The sequence below is a fragment of the Melozone crissalis genome, unplaced genomic scaffold (assembly GCF_028551555.1).
Source record: "Melozone crissalis strain CALT ecotype California unplaced genomic scaffold, PUWL_Pcris_2 ptg000027l_1, whole genome shotgun sequence".
In the NCBI taxonomy this organism is placed as follows: Eukaryota; Metazoa; Chordata; class Aves; order Passeriformes; family Passerellidae; genus Melozone; species Melozone crissalis.
In genome coordinates, this window is record NW_026535805.1 from 27329276 (window position 1) to 27346863 (window position 17588).

The 17588-nt window shown below is 38.3% G+C and overlaps 1 protein-coding gene across 2 annotated transcripts in view; it reads left to right on the top strand.

The window, feature by feature from the left end:
• ACTN2 (actinin alpha 2) overlaps positions 1-17588 on the top strand; it is a 67289-nt gene that overhangs the window by 21243 nt on the left and 28458 nt on the right. For both annotated transcript variants that reach the window (XM_054279463.1, XM_054279462.1), the window contains exons 2-8: positions 1467-1581; positions 2819-2938; positions 8869-8955; positions 10023-10110; positions 12174-12252; positions 14870-14951; positions 17055-17140. In XM_054279463.1, coding sequence (XP_054135438.1) covers positions 1467-1581; positions 2819-2938; positions 8869-8955; positions 10023-10110; positions 12174-12252; positions 14870-14951; positions 17055-17140 — 657 coding nt within the window. The remainder of the gene's footprint in view (positions 1-1466; positions 1582-2818; positions 2939-8868; positions 8956-10022; positions 10111-12173; positions 12253-14869; positions 14952-17054; positions 17141-17588) is intronic.

Below are 17588 nucleotides of genomic sequence, written 5' to 3' on the forward strand. Positions count from 1 at the left end.
GCCTACAATCTGTGCTGTGAGGATTGGGATGCTCTGGTTTTGGGTCTCTCATGAGCTCAGTAAAGCTGTTTACCTTAAAATGAGGAGTGTTCTGCCTTCCTGGCAGATTGGGAGCTAACATCCCTTTATTAAAATGTGTTTGCAGACATGCTTCAGCTGCAACCTTAGTTATCCCTATGTGCACACAGAACAGCTCACATTCCTACCTACAATTCATCCTGTGCACATCAACATGGACCTCTGCCCAGAAACACTTCCAATGTTTCTTCTCTCTCCTCTTTTTTCTGGGTTCCTAGAATTAGGGGTTTCACTGCACAGCTCTGCCATATCCGTAGCACTTCTTGCTTCCTTTCGATTCAACAGGAGAAGATGACAAAAGGAAGCTGTTCCTTTCAGTGTAGGAGCACTGAGAAAAGAGCCCAGTAAGCTGCCCATCAATTCTTCACAGAAACTGAGTCAAGCCCAACAATAGTCACAATGTTATTCTTTAACAAAAAGCTGCTTTTTTAAGATTAGACCATTTGGCGAAGTTCAGTCCGTGCTTTATTAAGGTATCACATCTGTCTAGAATTTGTAGAATTCAATTCCAGGGGAGATCTTTGTCTTAATCTACTGGCCTTCCTTATTCTGTTTCTGAGAGATCAGAAATTAAATAGTCAAAAGAAAACAGGCAAGAATAAAGAAGGCCAAAGGGAATTTCTTATTTACAACTGGGATATATCTTGTTTCTTTCTAATTATTTGAATTAAACGTTTTTAAAACTGCAAATTTGATGTAGCAAAAGAAGGGGAATTCCAAGTATCTGACAGTTTTAAGAAGCTGAGGTCTAATTTACTAAAAATGTTCAGTAACAGTGACTTTGTTATATAACTAAACAGCTGCTAAAATACCTAGTAAATACAAACTTGCTTTATGTAGTGTAACAAACACTGAAAAGCAAGGACCATTTGTCAGAAGTCTGAGAGAAATAATGGATATTTAAAACCAGACTAATTAAACTACTAAGTTTTATAGTAGCCCATGTTTTGACTTCATTCATACAAAAGGTAACAGGTATATGACCTCTGCAATGGAATTAGTTCTGCTTTTCACCTCTGCAAATAAAAGCAGACTTGGTTACTTGCTATGGACACAAAAATATCCATGGTTGCTTTTGTGGTAATTTTTTCCCTGCAAACTTAAGTATCTGCATTTCTGTCCAAGTTTTGCCTTTATGTGTAGAACTTCTGTCTGGAGATGCATCTGCAAGCAGAATCTAGCACAAAATTGTTTCTATTCAAGAAGTTCTTTGCATCTTCATGAACATCTGGGGTAAGAATTTTGTACTTGGCAACATGTATAGAGTGAATGGCAGCTGGACATCCAAATTTCAGATACAGTATTTACTCAGATGGCTTAGCAGTTGTTTGGAAATAAGTATTGATAAGTTGTTGATAAGTATTTTTTTTTTAAAATTGCTATTACAGACGTTTACAGCCTGGTGCAATTCCCACCTCAGGAAAGCAGGCACACAGATTGAGAACATTGAAGAGGACTTCAGAAATGGCCTCAAACTGATGCTCCTCTTGGAAGTTATCTCAGGTTAGCTAAAATAAAGTGTTCTGTGTATTTACAGCACATGAACTGAAACACTCTTAAAGGAACAAAAATTGCTAACGATTCAAAACAGTGAACACAAACTCTAAGTAGACTGAAAAATGAGAAATGAAACATACCGTAAAGCAAAAAGGAGGGGAAAAGAACCTCTGCTTTTTGCTTGTCTCCAGAATTTTCTGGTTTATGCCTGTGTTCCAGGATATCGCAATGTATCAGGGCATCATTGACATCACAGTGGTGCTGGACAAAGCAAAAACATTGAGGACCTTGTCTTAGCCCCTAACATTTAAAAAGCCTTTACACATAGGTTACAAATTCATTTTATTCTGCTTTTAGCATAAACATTTTGCTTTGCTTTTAATGACTTTATTGGTCATACCAATGCTTTCAAATTGAGGGCCTAAAGCACACCTAGATCAATATTTAGTCACAAATAAAAGGTCTCATTTTTCACAAGAGTGAAGCATCCAAGAACTTTTGCTCACTGATGTAAACTCACTATGCCCCTTTTGTTATGCATTATTCAGTGGAGCAGTCTTCAAGGTAAGATCAGAATTCCCTTAATGGGAATAGCTCAAGCAACAAATACACAAGACAGTTTAGATTTTTGCTGGAGATTTCAGTGTGGAAAGAAATTCTTCAAATGATCATTCCTCATGAAATGGAGAATCTCTTTTGAAATTATTATTCTTTGTGATCATTTGAAAAGATAAGTTTGTTCAAACACATTAGCCCTGAAATGAGCTCTCTGCTGTACTGGATGAGGTTGTTAAAAGCCATTCTTCTGGGTTAGATGTGCAAAGATGCTGTGGCTGATCTGCTGGATAGAATCCAGCTTCCCTTTACGGTCTGGCAGATAAGGATGATGAGCTCTGAGAACATTCTGCCATCTTAATATTCAGCTACTGTAACAGACAGTAGCAATAAACCAGAAGTGGAGTAGGAAAAAGTACACATATCTTCCAGATGTTTAGGACAAACAAAAATTTTACTCTGGTTCTACTGCTATATCAGAAAGATCAAAATCAGATGCTTCAACATTTGAATCTTCTTTTCAGGGTTTGATTCAAACCCCTTTGGCATTTTTTCAGAAAAATACCCATTAAAATAATTGCTGACTTTTAGGTAGTGTTAGGGAACATCCACTCTCGATTTCTAATCACTTTTATGTCTGTAGCAAGGTGTATTTAAGAATAATCACATTAAATTTGTTGTTCTGCAGGGGAAAGGCTACCGAAACCAGACAGAGGGAAGATGCGCTTCCATAAAATTGCTAATGTCAACAAAGCTCTGGATTACATTGCCAGCAAAGGAGTGAAACTTGTGTCTATTGGTGCAGAAGGTATGTGACAGATCTTGACAGTGCAGCTTACTTAGGTTACACTACAGAGCAGTCTGGTGGAGACCTTTGGCCACATTATGTTCTCTACATATGGGTGCCTCAAACATCCCTTAATGCTGATTGCTGGGACTGTATCTGGGAAAGGACAAGAGGTGGAAATTTTTGGACTGCTGGAGAGGGACAGGGGTATAAATCAACTCTAAGCTTAGTTTGTTTCTAAGGTTAAATGGAATTGTCTGTGGTTCAGTAGGTGTTCAGATAATGGGGTTTTTTTTCTTACAGGGCATTGTGGTTTTCTGGTTTTCCCATAGATAATTAAAAGTAAGGAACTTCTTTAGAAACCAGGTTGGATTCTGGGGTATGCCTTATACAGTCTGGCATCTTTAAGAGATATTATTCAGCCAAAACAAAGGCTGACATCACTGCTGAGTGGCTGGAACCTACTCTCACTTTATTATGAGATTTTCTGCAGCTGTGTTTCTAAAATTCAGATGTAGAGTTAAGGGAGTGATCAAAAGAAACTGGTAGCTGGGGAGAGATTGAACATATGAAGAAAGTGGAGTGGGATGCTATTTACAAAAGTAATTGCTTTTTTATTGTTCTGCTGTTCAGGTAGCTAAGTACCAACATGTGGTTGGCTAGCTAGATTCTGATAGATGTAAACTGAGCTAAAGAAGACAGACTCTCACTATAAGTGAACCTATGCCTCCCTCGGAGATTCAATTAATTGTTTAAAAATTACAAAGGTTATGTAGAACTTGTTGCTCCATGAAGATATTTGCCTACTGGTTTCAATAGCCATTACCAAACCAAGAATGATTTGGTGACTAGCATGATATTCAACTATTTTTGATTCCAAACCTCAAGGATGTGCTTTCTGTGCTTTTTTCCCCCCACTCTAACATGTCCTTAGAGCAAAATTTTGATTGTAACCACATTATGATGATAATCACTCCTATATTCTACTGACATTTTTAGGCCTTTTTAGATTTATTTATGAGCCTCTTCTTCCTGTTTCCAGATTCCTACAGGCTTATATGTATCCTTATTCTGGCTTCCAAGCCTTGATCCCTGGGAGGTTACTGTAATTGTGGATGGAACAGGAGATTCATTATGTGGGATAAGGGTATCTGTAGGAATAATGGAGAGATCTGGCAGCATTCATTGGTTTTACTATGGTTTCACCTAGTCCATTTGTTTCCTCAAGTGTTGTTCACCAAATGTGTTTGGTTTCTAGATCTAGAACTCAAAAATCCCAAGAAATGTGCTTCATGAGCAGAGAGTTTGTTTGAATCCACGCTTTATTTATTTAAGACTGAAGTGGGTGGGTCACCTGAGTCCAAATTCATACCATCTGTCTTTAGGCACATAATAGAGACCTTTTTTGGGGAATATATCATTAGTGGGGAGAAATGGGCAATTCCCACAGGCACTTCAGATCTCAGAAGAGCTCTACTGCATTTCAAAGGTTCCTGGCTCCTTCCATCACTTGCACAGACTGCTGGGGCACCTGTGCCCTTTGCTCAATTAAATGAAGTGGGATGGAAAAATATGCTTCTACCTTAAACCTCTGCAGCAAGGCTGTTCTGAGAGTGACATGGCATTGAATGGACAGCAGAGGGTACTGAAGAGACAATTTATGTGTGGAAATGAAAATTAAGAATACAGATGCATGTTTGATAGCTGGTGAAGAAATGCTGAGCTTACAGAGCATGGAGCAAGTGAAAAGTAGTTTCTGTCATCTTGGGCAGGAGACTCTGAGGCTTCCTAACCAAAACCAGAGTGTAGCAAAAGGAATATCTTGTGGACAGAGTGGTCGTTCTTGCTGATGAGTGTTTGCACAAGGCTGGAGTATTTAAACTAAGATACATCAGCTCATATCTGCTCCTGAAAGGAGCCAGCCAGCCCTCTGCACTCCCATCTCTCTTACTTTGCCCTGTTTATTGCTGGTCACTGCTGCCAGGGTACTCAGGCTGGGGAACAGCTCCTGAGCACTTTCTGAAAGGAAAGCATCTGGCATAGCTCAGATCAGACATTGAAAACATTTAAACTAGCCCTGCTGTTCTCCTTAGCAGCAACTGCCATGGGTTGAAATGCTCTGTGATTCAGGTGCTCTGTGATAATTCCCCTTGGGAAGGTGGCAGGAAAAAGGGCAGTAACTTCTTCCAGCTTTTCAGGCACTTGCTGCAAGTTGACTGTCCATGCATCCAGTATTTACTCCTGCATGTAACAGCAGGCCATACCTAGCAACCCAAGAGATTAAGGTGATGGTTTTAGCTATTCCCTGTTTCTGGAATTCTCAATCTGTAAAATGGATGTATTGAAAGCAAAATCAAATTAATTATCATTAAAACCCCCCTAAATTCTTTGATGGAAACATGGGAGAAAAATTCCCAGCCACTGTGATAGCCTAGGAGCAGAGAGGAACCTGTCATGGTAAGGCATGACACTATGTTGAGTGTGGCCTGATGCCCACATTAGATGACATCCATGTGGGCAGGAGCAGATGGATTCACGTGCCTTCCCTCCCACTCTAAGGAGGCTGAGCACAAAGCCAGCTCTGGCACAGACATGCTTAGTGCCCTGTTAAGTTTACTGCATCCCCTCTCTAAATTTGTTACCTAAAGCACAGCATTGTGCTGATGCAGCGAAGCAATATCACATCTGACTGGGTATGGTTTCACATTGTGGGACCTCTGGCACCAGGGGGTGTTTAAAGAGTCCCTGTGCCCCCTGGAACTGCATTCCTGCTCCCACACTTCACAGCCCTGCCCTCTCACTTGGGCTGACAACTGTTGCTATAGCTCTGCTGGAGACTGGATCAGCAATCTGATCTGTTTTTAAAACACACTTCACTTCTTTTTTTCCTTTTGTTGCATTTTTCAGCGTTGTTGACCAGGCGGTCATTAATAGTAGGTTGGAGTGAATGCCAGAAAGGAGGAGAGCACAGTCTCCTTAAGTTTGTTTCCTTATCAAAGTCTACAATCCCTTAACACTCTGCCCCTGTGGGTGAGCATGGGGCTCATGGGCTTGCCCTCACCCATCTGTCTGGGCATTCTCTGAGTTACATGGATGCTTGGAATACTTTTTAATTCCCAAAGCATGTGAGTTTTGTATCTAAACCTGCTGAGGATCATGTTCCATTATCTGACAGACTGAATGGTGAAGAGCACGAAGGCCCAAGGGGAACAACTGGTATTTAAAATGGGGCCTCAAAACAGTGATTCCTGCGGGACATCAGTACAAAAATAAAATTAGTATTTTTAAGGGTCCAGGGATATTCTTTGAAGTCATCATTATTGTTCTGAGCCTGACTTTTCTGGGCTGTCTGTGGAGTGGAGAGAGCTGATCACTTTTAATTGTGATGCTGAGCAGGAGCCAAATTTATTTACTTTGATCTGTTGTGTCAAAGAATATCTCTCTCCACTGGTCATGAAATGAGACTACAGAGTCAAGAAGCTAAAATTAAAAACTGTGAAAGTAGTCCTTATGAACTATTCGAAGTCCAGGACTTAGAAATTTTCTCTTAAGTTTTAAAAAAGTGCGGTAACTCCATTTGGAAGGTGCTTGCATCCTGAATGAAATCAACTAGATATGGAGAACCCCAAAAGACAAGTATCCTGTTAATAGTATTAGGAAATACTTCTGTACTGCTTTTCTGGGAAATGGGAAAAATGTGAAAGACCAAGTGATCTGTGAATCTCCTAGAAGAAGATTAGAATAAAAAAATAAATTAATACAAACAACCAAAGCAGAATTATAAAAATGGGACTAAAGCCTTTGAGAAATTGCTTTGCTTTACTTTTTCAGTAGACAATTTTTATTGTTTCTGCTTCATTTTCTCTTTTTTTCTGCCCTCATCCCCAGAAAGCTGTAGCTTTGTGTATGTGAGGGGTAGGAGTTATATTCCAGCCAGAGCCAACAGGCAGTGTGAAAAAATTAATGAAGTCTTCTGTTGACCTGTAGAGGAAAATTATAGGAATGAATCAATGCCTTTTTGTCACTGATACTTTTCAATATTTTATCAACTTTGTTTTTCTTCCTTGTCTTGTATAGGAGTCTTTTTTGTTTTGTGCAAGCAATTTTGTGAGAAACCAAAGCTGGAAAATCACTTGAAAATCCTCCCGAGGCTCAACACAGAAAATTCCCTCTCTTGCTCTTTCATTCTGTATGTGTGTACATACAGATATGTAAATCTAAACAACAATGTGGTGATTATGCAAATATATTAATTGATTGCCTGAGAATCAACAATGCCTCCTGAGTATTTAAATACTTTTATTTTACATTTGAAGAAATTTGTCTTTACTGTATATACATATCAGACAGCTGATCAAAATTGTGAAGTGACTTGACTTCACTCAGGAGGAGGGAAGAAAGAGAAGTAGCTACATGCTCTAATTGCCATTTGGTCTTTTTTTTGTCTGGAAGGGTTTTGTTTTGAGATTTGAGGTCTTCCAGGGACAATAAGGCAGGATGCATGGAAGGCAGGCAGCGTAGTGTAAGAAATCTGGAAAATTAGTGCAGGATCTAAAGGGGAAAGTGAGAAATTAGCCATTTATATATAAACTTGAATTATCACACTAACAAAATAAGTATAGGGTAATGATGGGTTACATATTTCCTATCACATTTGTTAATTCCAAAGGTTCAAATGACAGCTTGTGTCACATCCTACTGCAATTTAACATGTATGTCTAGTCTCAGAGACAGCAGCTGCTCTTGCTCTGTAAAAGTTGCCCCTGGATTCAGGCAATTTTAAGTAGCAGAGTGACTGCATTTTCTGCTGGCACCTCTATTGGAATTTGATGTTAAATTGAGGAAATTCCTCCTGCTGCAAGTTCCTCCTGCTCCTTGCCCAGAACACCAGTGGGCCCCCAGGCAGACACAGCTGCTTCACTTTTGGAGAAAGGCTGGAGGTGACTTTTAAGTAGGGGAGCAGCTGGTGCCTTCCCTGCTCCACTGCTCCTTTGGTGTGAGGTGACTGGAAAGTCAATCTGCAGTCCCATCTCCTTCCTTCTCAATGCTGCACCCTCCTTATAGTCTCACTAAGTTTTTCTGAGTCTCTTGACTCACTTTTGAGAATGATTTAACATTACCAGCACACTGAAGTGATCTGGCAGTACATTTTGGTGTTGAGAAATTTCAGCGGTATCGCTTAATTACAACGTGGGAGCATTGGATTCTGACCCGGCTTGTGGCAGAGATTCCCACATTCCCTGTGTTATAGGTAGTCTCAAGCAGTCTTGAAACAAATTGAAACCCCAGAGGTAAAAAAACCCCCAACATTTATATTAAAGATACTTAAATGTGTGTATGCTTCAGAGCTGTGAGGCATTACAGCCTCGTGGCTATGGTTCTGAGCAGCTTGGCAGGAAGCTGTGTATCTCAGTGTCTCTTGAGCTGCTCTTCTTTTCTTGTCTGGGGTGGCACTAGAGGTAAATTCTCGAACATAAATAGTACAGGGGAAATTCTGAGTACCATTTTATGAAAAACCAATACTGTTAATGTCCTGTAGTTTCTTAAAAATTGGGGTAAGACCCCAATGTTTTTTGATTTGTTTGTATTTGAAAACTGTTAATACTGATACTGTTCAAACTTTCAATATTTCCCTTCATGTTCTCACTAACACATCATCCTAAATGGTAGAGATTTAAAACTGTTACAACCACCCTGAGAGAAACCTTTCAGCATGGAAGGACTGAAGTGACTTTGACCTCAGTAACCTTCAGTTCTACTGACAGAGTAGCACAAGCATGAGTTTGTTGAAAAATGAACCCAGGTGAACTCTGTGTGCATAAAAAATTATAGTAAAAGTAGAATTAGTTTATTAGTTACAACGTATTATTTATAGAAATGTGTGATTAAATAAGATGAAATTGAAAAAAAACCATTTAAAATACTACTACTGTATCTATTTTTCACCTTAGAAATCGTGGATGGCAATGTGAAAATGACACTGGGTATGATCTGGACTATCATCCTTCGTTTTGCTATTCAGGATATTTCAGTGGAAGGTAAGAGCAATACAATTATGTTAAATAATTAAGAAATGTGTTTAAAGGCATTTTAAAATGAGTTAAGTGACAGAAGTGTTTTAAAAATAATTTTTCCACAGAAAATGGTCCTGTAAGTTCTCTACCTGGTGACAAAATGAATTTCTGGAAGAAAAATTATTTACTCTCCTTATCTTGACAGAGACCTTGAGCCAGCTTTCTAAGTGCAGAAGTTCTGGTCATGTCTCTCAGCTACAGAGACAGAAACATGACTATGTTTCTGAGCTTCTGAGCTGTACTCTTTGTGTTTGGTTCTATTTCCAACATAGATTTTTAGTCCTGTCCATTTGTCACATTCTTTGCAAATAAATATGATCTGATTATATCCTTCTTCTTTCTATCTATAATTTTTTCCCCTCACTGTTTCAGAATTTTTTTCTTAACTTCCACTTGCTAACTGGCTCCAAAAAGCATGTTGTTACAATGCTCTTTAAATCAAGTCTATGCTTTGAAAGTCTAGAATTCTAGAAACTAATCTCAATTTTCAGCAAAAGTAGAATTGTTTCAAGCTCTGCCTGCATGTTATCCTGCACACATAATTGGGATATTAAATGTGGACCTAATTGTTTATTTCATATTTTCTGACCTTTACTTATGCACTCAGATGCCCATAGGGTTCAGAAAATAAATGTGGTTTTTTGGCACTTAAACCTCCCCATAAGCAAATGAACTAAGACTACAAGCATATTTCATGTACATTTCATGGCACCAACACAATCTTTTATGTCTATTTGCATTATATTTTTATTGGATATTTTTCTCCAGTGTACAGTCTACTGTCCAAAAAAATATAATTCCTTTAATTTCTGACATCCTAGAACATTCTGTACAGGCTGAGAATAATCTTAACTGACCTTTATATTTTAATGAAATGCCAGTAGTTCCTTTATATGAACAGCTTTTAGGATTAAATGTTGGTTTATGCTATTCAGTTTCAGATGGCCAACCACATGTAAGATGACAGGAAATTAACTACTTGAGCACTTTTAAAATTTTTCCTTTTTTTTACTTCCTTGTGTCTTTTACAGAGACCTCTGCCAAAGAAGGGCTGCTGCTGTGGTGTCAAAGGAAAACGGCTCCTTACAGAAATGTGAACATTCAGAACTTCCATCTTAGGTAATCTTCCATTATTTCAAGAGATAGAAGCAATCTCAAAAATGTTATGTCAAATTTTCCCCACAGTTGTGCAGGTATATATTTGATGAGAGAATTTTGCTCTTCCCTAGACCTTTTTCAAATTTTCCTCCTCTATCTTCAGAGCATTATTTTGGTTAGCCTTTAGCATTATTTACTATGACTTCCAGAGTTACTATTTAAAATAAAAAGATCCTGCTATATTCAGAATTACCATATTACATCTTTAGTGGTCCTTTGTATTTTGTAGTAATTCCTGAGTACTCTGTCATAGTGGCAAATGACTGCTTTCAAATGAGAGCCACAGAGAAGTTCTTCTGGCAAAAAGACCAGTGTGTTGAGCATGTGAATATCTCATGATTGTGATGAATCAGTCTGTATTGTTTTGCAATGTGCATTACTATAAGGAGCATAAAACACACTCAGTAATACACAACAGCAGCACTGTAAACACATTTGTTTACAGAATCAGGCTCATAACCTAAGCTGGAAAATTTAGTGAAAGCTCCAGCCTTGTGTTTCTGTGTTTTCATCAGGAGCTAGAATGGGAATTCCAGACCCTATACAGCCTGGTTTGGGGATTGGCTAGTTCCTAAATCTGTGCCACTGGCCTACCTCATTAAAGTACATGACTTACCACGTGCACTTTTTAACCAGATGATCTTCCCTTCCCTGAGAGCCTTCTAGTATTTAAAACAAGAGCTCTATATTAGTGATTTGAATTAATTCTTTATGTGTAGTACCTAAAGCACATTTAGTGGCAGAGAAGATACAGTTCATACATATGTTACAAGATAAGAAAAATTTGTCTGATGTACAGTCCCTGTACTGCCTCTCAGAGATCTGAAATTTTCTCTGTGTTACTTTCCTAGAATATGCAAAGATATATTTATTAGAACTTTTTATGGATTGATGGTATGCTGTAAGTTACAGTGTCAGAATCTTAGTGTATTTATGTACATACACTGGTCTGATACATGATATGGGGAAAACATCTTGAATGGAACTACCTTGATTTATGTTTGTGTGGATTGGCTCTTACAGTACTATTTTGCAGTGGGCTATCCAGATCATTTTATTTTGCACCTTTTGGAAAAAGAAAAAGAAAATTTTCAGTGCTCACTTTGATTTGGTTTTACATTCTAGATGATTTTATATTATACAATGTAGGTATATTCTGCTTGATTTTGTTCTTTTTTTTTTTTTTTTTGGAGATGATTCTATTATTTGGAGAACCTACCCAGACATCTCAGTAGTAAGGATTTTAACAGTGTTAACATGCTTAGGCTCACACAATTACTGCACAGGACAAGACCTCAAACCCTCAGTCCCTGTGATTGCTTAAAGTCTTTACGTAAAGTATCTTTCAGAATAATTGCTTCTGGCTGAAAGAAACCTCTCATCATCTTTCCAAAAATATGTTATTTGTAGCTCCATTCATTTCCTGTTCTTGCCATAAAAGGTAGCAGGTCTGAAGTCAGGCTGAAGTGTAAGAACTCAGATCAAAGCTGTCATATGTGTGAAGTGTTTTAAATAAACTGAGCTGATTGATGATTTCTTACTTCTCTAAGCATTTGGTTGTGCCAGTAAAATTCTCAGAAATAACAGAGGAAAAGCCAATTGCTTCAGCAAATTCAAGTAATTGCAGGTTTGCTCTCCTTTTATTTTTTCCCAAATACGCTGTGAGTGTAATGGGAGATGATGCACTTTCATGGATGAATGTGTACTTGAGCTGTCCTAGAACACTGCATGAATTAAGCAATTGACATCAGGGACTGTTGAACAAAATGTACATTGCCTAGAAAGTATTTGAAGTCTACATGGAGTTTATGGAGTATACCTTAAGTGTGTATGGACTTTAGAGTAAGATATGTACTATAGATAAAGGAGTACAGTAACAGAACAGCTCAGAGAGAGTTGACAGGATGTAAGTTCAGAATTTGACAGAATTCCTGCTTTAATTTAAGCCTTGAGCACGGATCAAACTGTAAAATGCCATGACTTTATTAACTAATTTTTTTTCCGTTTTATTTTTTGCTGTAAAGCTGGAAAGATGGCCTTGGATTATGTGCACTTATCCACAGACACCGACCTGATCTTATTGACTACTCCAAGCTAAATAAGGTCATCAGCCTGGGTGCTACAGCATGCTGTCCTGCAGTGATTTGGCTGGCTTCTGGTTTGCTTAGCATGTTTTCTAAAAGACAGGCTGAGGAGTGCATACTAATTCTGACTGACTTTCTAAAGTCCTTCCCAAAAAAACCTCAATGACACAAGGGAGAGGACCTCCTGACTGTCCTGTGTCCTTTCCTTCCCATTACAATGACTTCAGCATTTAATTGCAAATAATCTGGCCCTCAGATTCTCGCAGTTGATGAAGTCTTTACACTGCCCAGTAGGGATGTTAAATCAAACACATTGGAATAATCCATTTACCACTGATAGTATTGTCCATCCTGTTTTTATCTGATGTAAATAACTGGAGATTGCAGACCAGTAAACAATGACATGACAATCAATCCTAAGATTCCTTAGAAAAAATACCGCTCTTACTAACTAGGAATACACAGTAAATTACGAGTCTGACATATTCAGGAAGTATTCACTGATTCTCAGATCTCCTCTTCTACCTGTACTTCCAGACAAGTGGAAGCAAAACCCATAAACTAACCTCCTTAGGTAGTACCTCGTGGGGATTAAAAACTATTTTATTAAAGTTTGCTACTTATGGCAAAATGCATGTTTTCTAAAAGATACTTTGGTTTGAGAGGGAGAAATGAGGAATGAGCAGTAATGCCAGAATTTCTTGGTATCATTACTGAAGGAAAAAAACCTAGAAAGAAGTAGAATGTTGTTGTTTCACATTAGCTCTCAATACAGGCACACTGTTTTCTCCTCTCTGGAATGAATCTAAACACCAGTCTCATGTAAACACCAGTGCAACAGAAACCTTAATCATGGTTTTAATCTCTTGTGTGCAACTTTGCATTGATGAGAGAGAGCGGTAAAATATCAACTGTCCATGCCCTTTCATTGCAAATTGGTTTACTAGTGGAATCAACTGTTATTAGAAAGTCCTTGGTGAAGAATAGATAAATGAATGAACTGAAACTACTTTAAAACTTAATCTGCTTTATATGTTTATATGTTCAATTTATGTCAGAGTCCCTGAAATGCGCAGTGATGAAAATTAAAAATTAAATTAACTTAGTACTGAACACATAAGATTTAAACTTAGGCAGCTGTTAAGATAACTTCAGATCTGAACCAATGGGCAAAATATTAGCCATCAAAACCAGCTTGTTCTCCAATTCTATATGCAACCTTTCCTACAGATAAACAGAGTAATGGAATGACTGAGCTACCTGTCTCTGTGCACATGTGCTTATTATGCATGGCATGAACAGAAGTGAGTTTGATTGAATCTGTGCTTTGAAAAGTGGTACGTGGTGCTGAAGAACCATCCCATAGATGAGTGCTGAGAAAAGGGAACAGAACATAAGCAGGTCTGCTTCAATGCTACTATTTTCCTCTTAGAGGTTTCCAAAATAAGAACAGGTCAGGTTTCAAATTGAGGCTGAGCTGTTGCACATAAAGCACTTGCAGAAAAAAAAAAATCCTAAAATAGCTCTTGCTTTTCTGGCCTGGCTGTGTTTGATTGACTCTTCATTTTGGTTACATTAACAGCTGTCTTGGTGTCTTGTTTCTTACTGCCTGCATGCTGTCCTTTCCTTTTCTCACCAATATGTTTTGTGTAGCTGGAAAGATGGCCTTGCTTTCAACGCCCTTATCCATAGACACAGGCCTGATCTCCTTGACTATGCCAAGTTAGATGAGGTATCTCTTTAGCTGTAGCAGAGATTTTTAGTTACTGCGGCTTGTAGTTCTGTTTAAAAGGATGGGTGATGGAAATCTCCAATTCTTCAGAAGCTGCTATGATTTTAAAGCAGTCCTTTACCAGTGGAGCACTATTTGCTCATGCACTTATTACCAAGCACACAAATAGGAGGTGATCATCACTCATTCATTGAAAAAGTGCTTTAACCTAGTCAATAGGTCTCACTTAGATTTACTGTCTTTTTGCATTTTCTTTTACAAAATCTGTGTTCTCTATCTGAAGTATGCTCACAGATTGCTTTCTCTTTCCTTCTAAAACCAAAATCTCAAAACCAGAGGAAGTGTTTGAATTTCCACAGCCCTAAAATTCTGTTTATAGAGGCATTACGGATTTTTATTTCCAAGCCCAAACTGGCAATTTTCACTCCTTCTGGAAAACAACTCTGCCTGTGCTTGCTTCTTCTCATGCATGCACCTAACCAGCAGAGAACTCAGTGGAAGTCATATCCCTGTGATGTACTGTGGGTATAGAACAGGCAGGGCTAACTCTGTGTTAAACAGTCTCATTTAGCCTGCTGGTCCAGTGGCATTTAGTGTCTGTATAGCTGCAGTATTTCATTCAGAATTAGCTCAGAACTGAGAGTACACTGTTATCTCTGTTCACCTCCAGAATGCATTTCCAGCAGAGCTCTAGCTGTAGAGAACAGCTTATTAAAGTTTTCTTTTGAAAACGTAGCAGCAGATGGACCAAAAGTTTATATACCTAGACTGTTTTTTGAAGAACAATAGTTGTGACTCCAGTTTACAGTTTGGAAAAATAGAAGCTAAGTTTTAGTGTACTTACTCTAGTCTTGCTTCAAAGAAAAACTTCTATCTTTGACTCGTATTTTTTTCTTTAATGCAGGATGACCCCATAGGGAATATCAACCTTGCCATGGAAATTGCTGAAAAGCATTTGGATATCCCAAAGATGTTGGATGCAGAAGGTGAGAGTTATACCTTACTGAAGTTTGTGTTGTTTGTAAGGAGGACATAGTAAAATTTCTTTTTTTGTTGGTTTTTTTTTTTTCCTAACAGATTTTCAGTATTCCTTCCATATGAATCATAATGTAGCAACCTGCTTCATTGTCAAAAATATTTTTTGTTTTCTTTCTGGCATGCATTGGATAATTTCACTCAGTTTTTGCTTTATTATTTATTGTTTGTTAATGGTTGCATTTAATATAGTGATTTGGATCCTAACCTCAGCACATGGTCCCACTGTGTTGAGGTAGAATGCAGGATCAAAAGTTAATCCTTGCTTTTAATAATTCATATTTAATAAAGGGAAATATAAATGTTAGCAACTTAAAGCATATTCAGTTTTCTAAACATTTAAGCAAGAGGCCAAAAATAGAAATAGTAGAAGTACTTTCAAAGCCTTCAAAATATGCTAACACATGGCTCACCTCTGAAAAAGAGCTAGGTTGAGGAAAGCATTTTTTTGGTTCATTTTAGTTGTAAACTTTTTGCAGTGATACTTTTAACAAATAATTCATGTGTCTCCAATTATCTTGAGAATTTCCTGAATTTCTTCAAGATAATCAAGCTTTCATACTCGGGGCTGAAAAATGCTGCCAAGCTACTGGAATTTGCCTAAATTAGTTCAAAGCATTCTTCCCCAAGAATGGAGACTGAGCTATGGTGGCTTCTCAGTAAAGCAGTGATAAGATGGGAATCATCCAGAGCACTCAAACTGACTACACCAGCTCCTCTTGAAGTCTTCATTTGGAGAGTTAGACAGGATGATTTGGAAAATCCAGGCTGTAATCTCTTCATGGAAGAGTAGTTTTACTCTCATGCTTTAAAATAAATTGTTCTCATCTTTTGAAATGCAATTCCCCTTTCAACAACACCACTTAGTTATTTTGCTCTGAAGTACTGTGCAAGGAATAAACAGCGATGTGCTGCCCCTTGCCACTGAACAGCTTTCTACATTTATTCCTCTTCTCTTCATAATCAATATAAGAAACCTTTTGTTTCCTTACCAAATTTGCTGCACATTCTATTCCTTATCTTACTGTTCTCCTCTTGCCAGGGGGGGAGGTAATGAACTTATATTCTTTCTAAAACCCTTTAAGTATTCATGGTCACTTTTTTGCCATCTTTATTTCCACTGTGCTCTCTATGGAAACTTTGCAAAATTTTGTTCACAGCTACATAAAGTAGATGCAAAATCAGTAAATATATTGATCCTGAACTTAGAAATCTCACTGTTAACATTAGAAATTTTCACTCATTCCAGGGCCTTTTCAAGTCAGTATCTTCCCACTCCTTGCATTGGAATCCATGCAGGTTGCACTGGAATCATCCATTACTCAGCCATAACTGCTGTAAAAACACCTTTTCCTGCCTTTCTCTGTTGAGTATTGAAAAGGTCCATTTTTACCCATGGATGCATACCTTGATTGCACCCACTTTATATTTCCACTCTCCTGCCATGGTAGGGACAAAGCTATTAGCCAGCCAAGCCAAACCCTCCTGTGATTTATGCTATTAACAAAAAAGATGGGCTGGCACAGGGATTGCAAAGCTACTACTGTCCAACTTTTCTTAGCACAAAACGTATTTCTGGCCTGCAGGAGTTGTACAGGTTCTCAGTATATGCCAGTACCCTGTCAGGCACAGGGACCCTGTGCTGATACACACTGAGTGCAGTTCTGGTTTGTGACTGTCAGTGGCTGCATTTAGCTCTGCAGTAATTGCAGTGATTCAGATGAAGTTGCTTTGGAGTGGCAGTGAAGCTGAACCCAGCAGATCTGCCAGCCATGCCATCTGCTTGGAAGTTTCCACAAACCAGAAGGTAGCAATATCCTTCTGTACAGTCTCAGCCTTCAGATGTTTTGCCATTTCAGGAAGAGTTGTATCTTTTGTGTTTGCTGATTCCTAAAGCTTCGGTGGCTTTGCACTCCTATCAGTAAACAGATGCAACCTGAATAATTGTGTATTTATTTGGAATCCTTACAGCACTGAGGTGGCACCATTAGCATAATCAGATGAAAATACCTTGTGAGAATTTCTGAGCAGTTAACCCTCTTCTCTCCACACAGATGTAGTAAACACTGCCAGACCTGATGAAAGAGCCATTATGACTTATGTTTCCTGTTACTACCATGCATTTGCTGGTGCTCAGAAGGTGAGATTGTAGATGGATCAGATCTCATCCTTCACCTTCTGTCTTGTTTTTTTTCAGCAATTTTTCCTTTTCTGATCTTTCCCTCACTAGCTACTAGAACAGCATCTTAGAGCTGAGCTCATTTCCTGTCGCCTCTTTTCTCTGTGAGCTGCTGTTTTGGTAGAGCCAGTAGTAGTCTATCCATTTGTTCCATTGAAGCAAACCTTCCTGTCTCATCTTTCTGCATATTTACTAATAATATCCAGTAAGTTTTTGACAGCTAGTTACTGAATGAGAGAGGATGATGTTCCCCTTAAAATGAATTTGTGTGCATTCATCTGAAGCACCATTAAAAATGTAAGATGAAAATAAGCTCAGAGGGAAAAACAATTGTGGAATTCCATCTTTCTTCTCTCTGCTGGATATTATTTCTGCTACAGATGTCAAAATCATCATAACATGCTCAGAA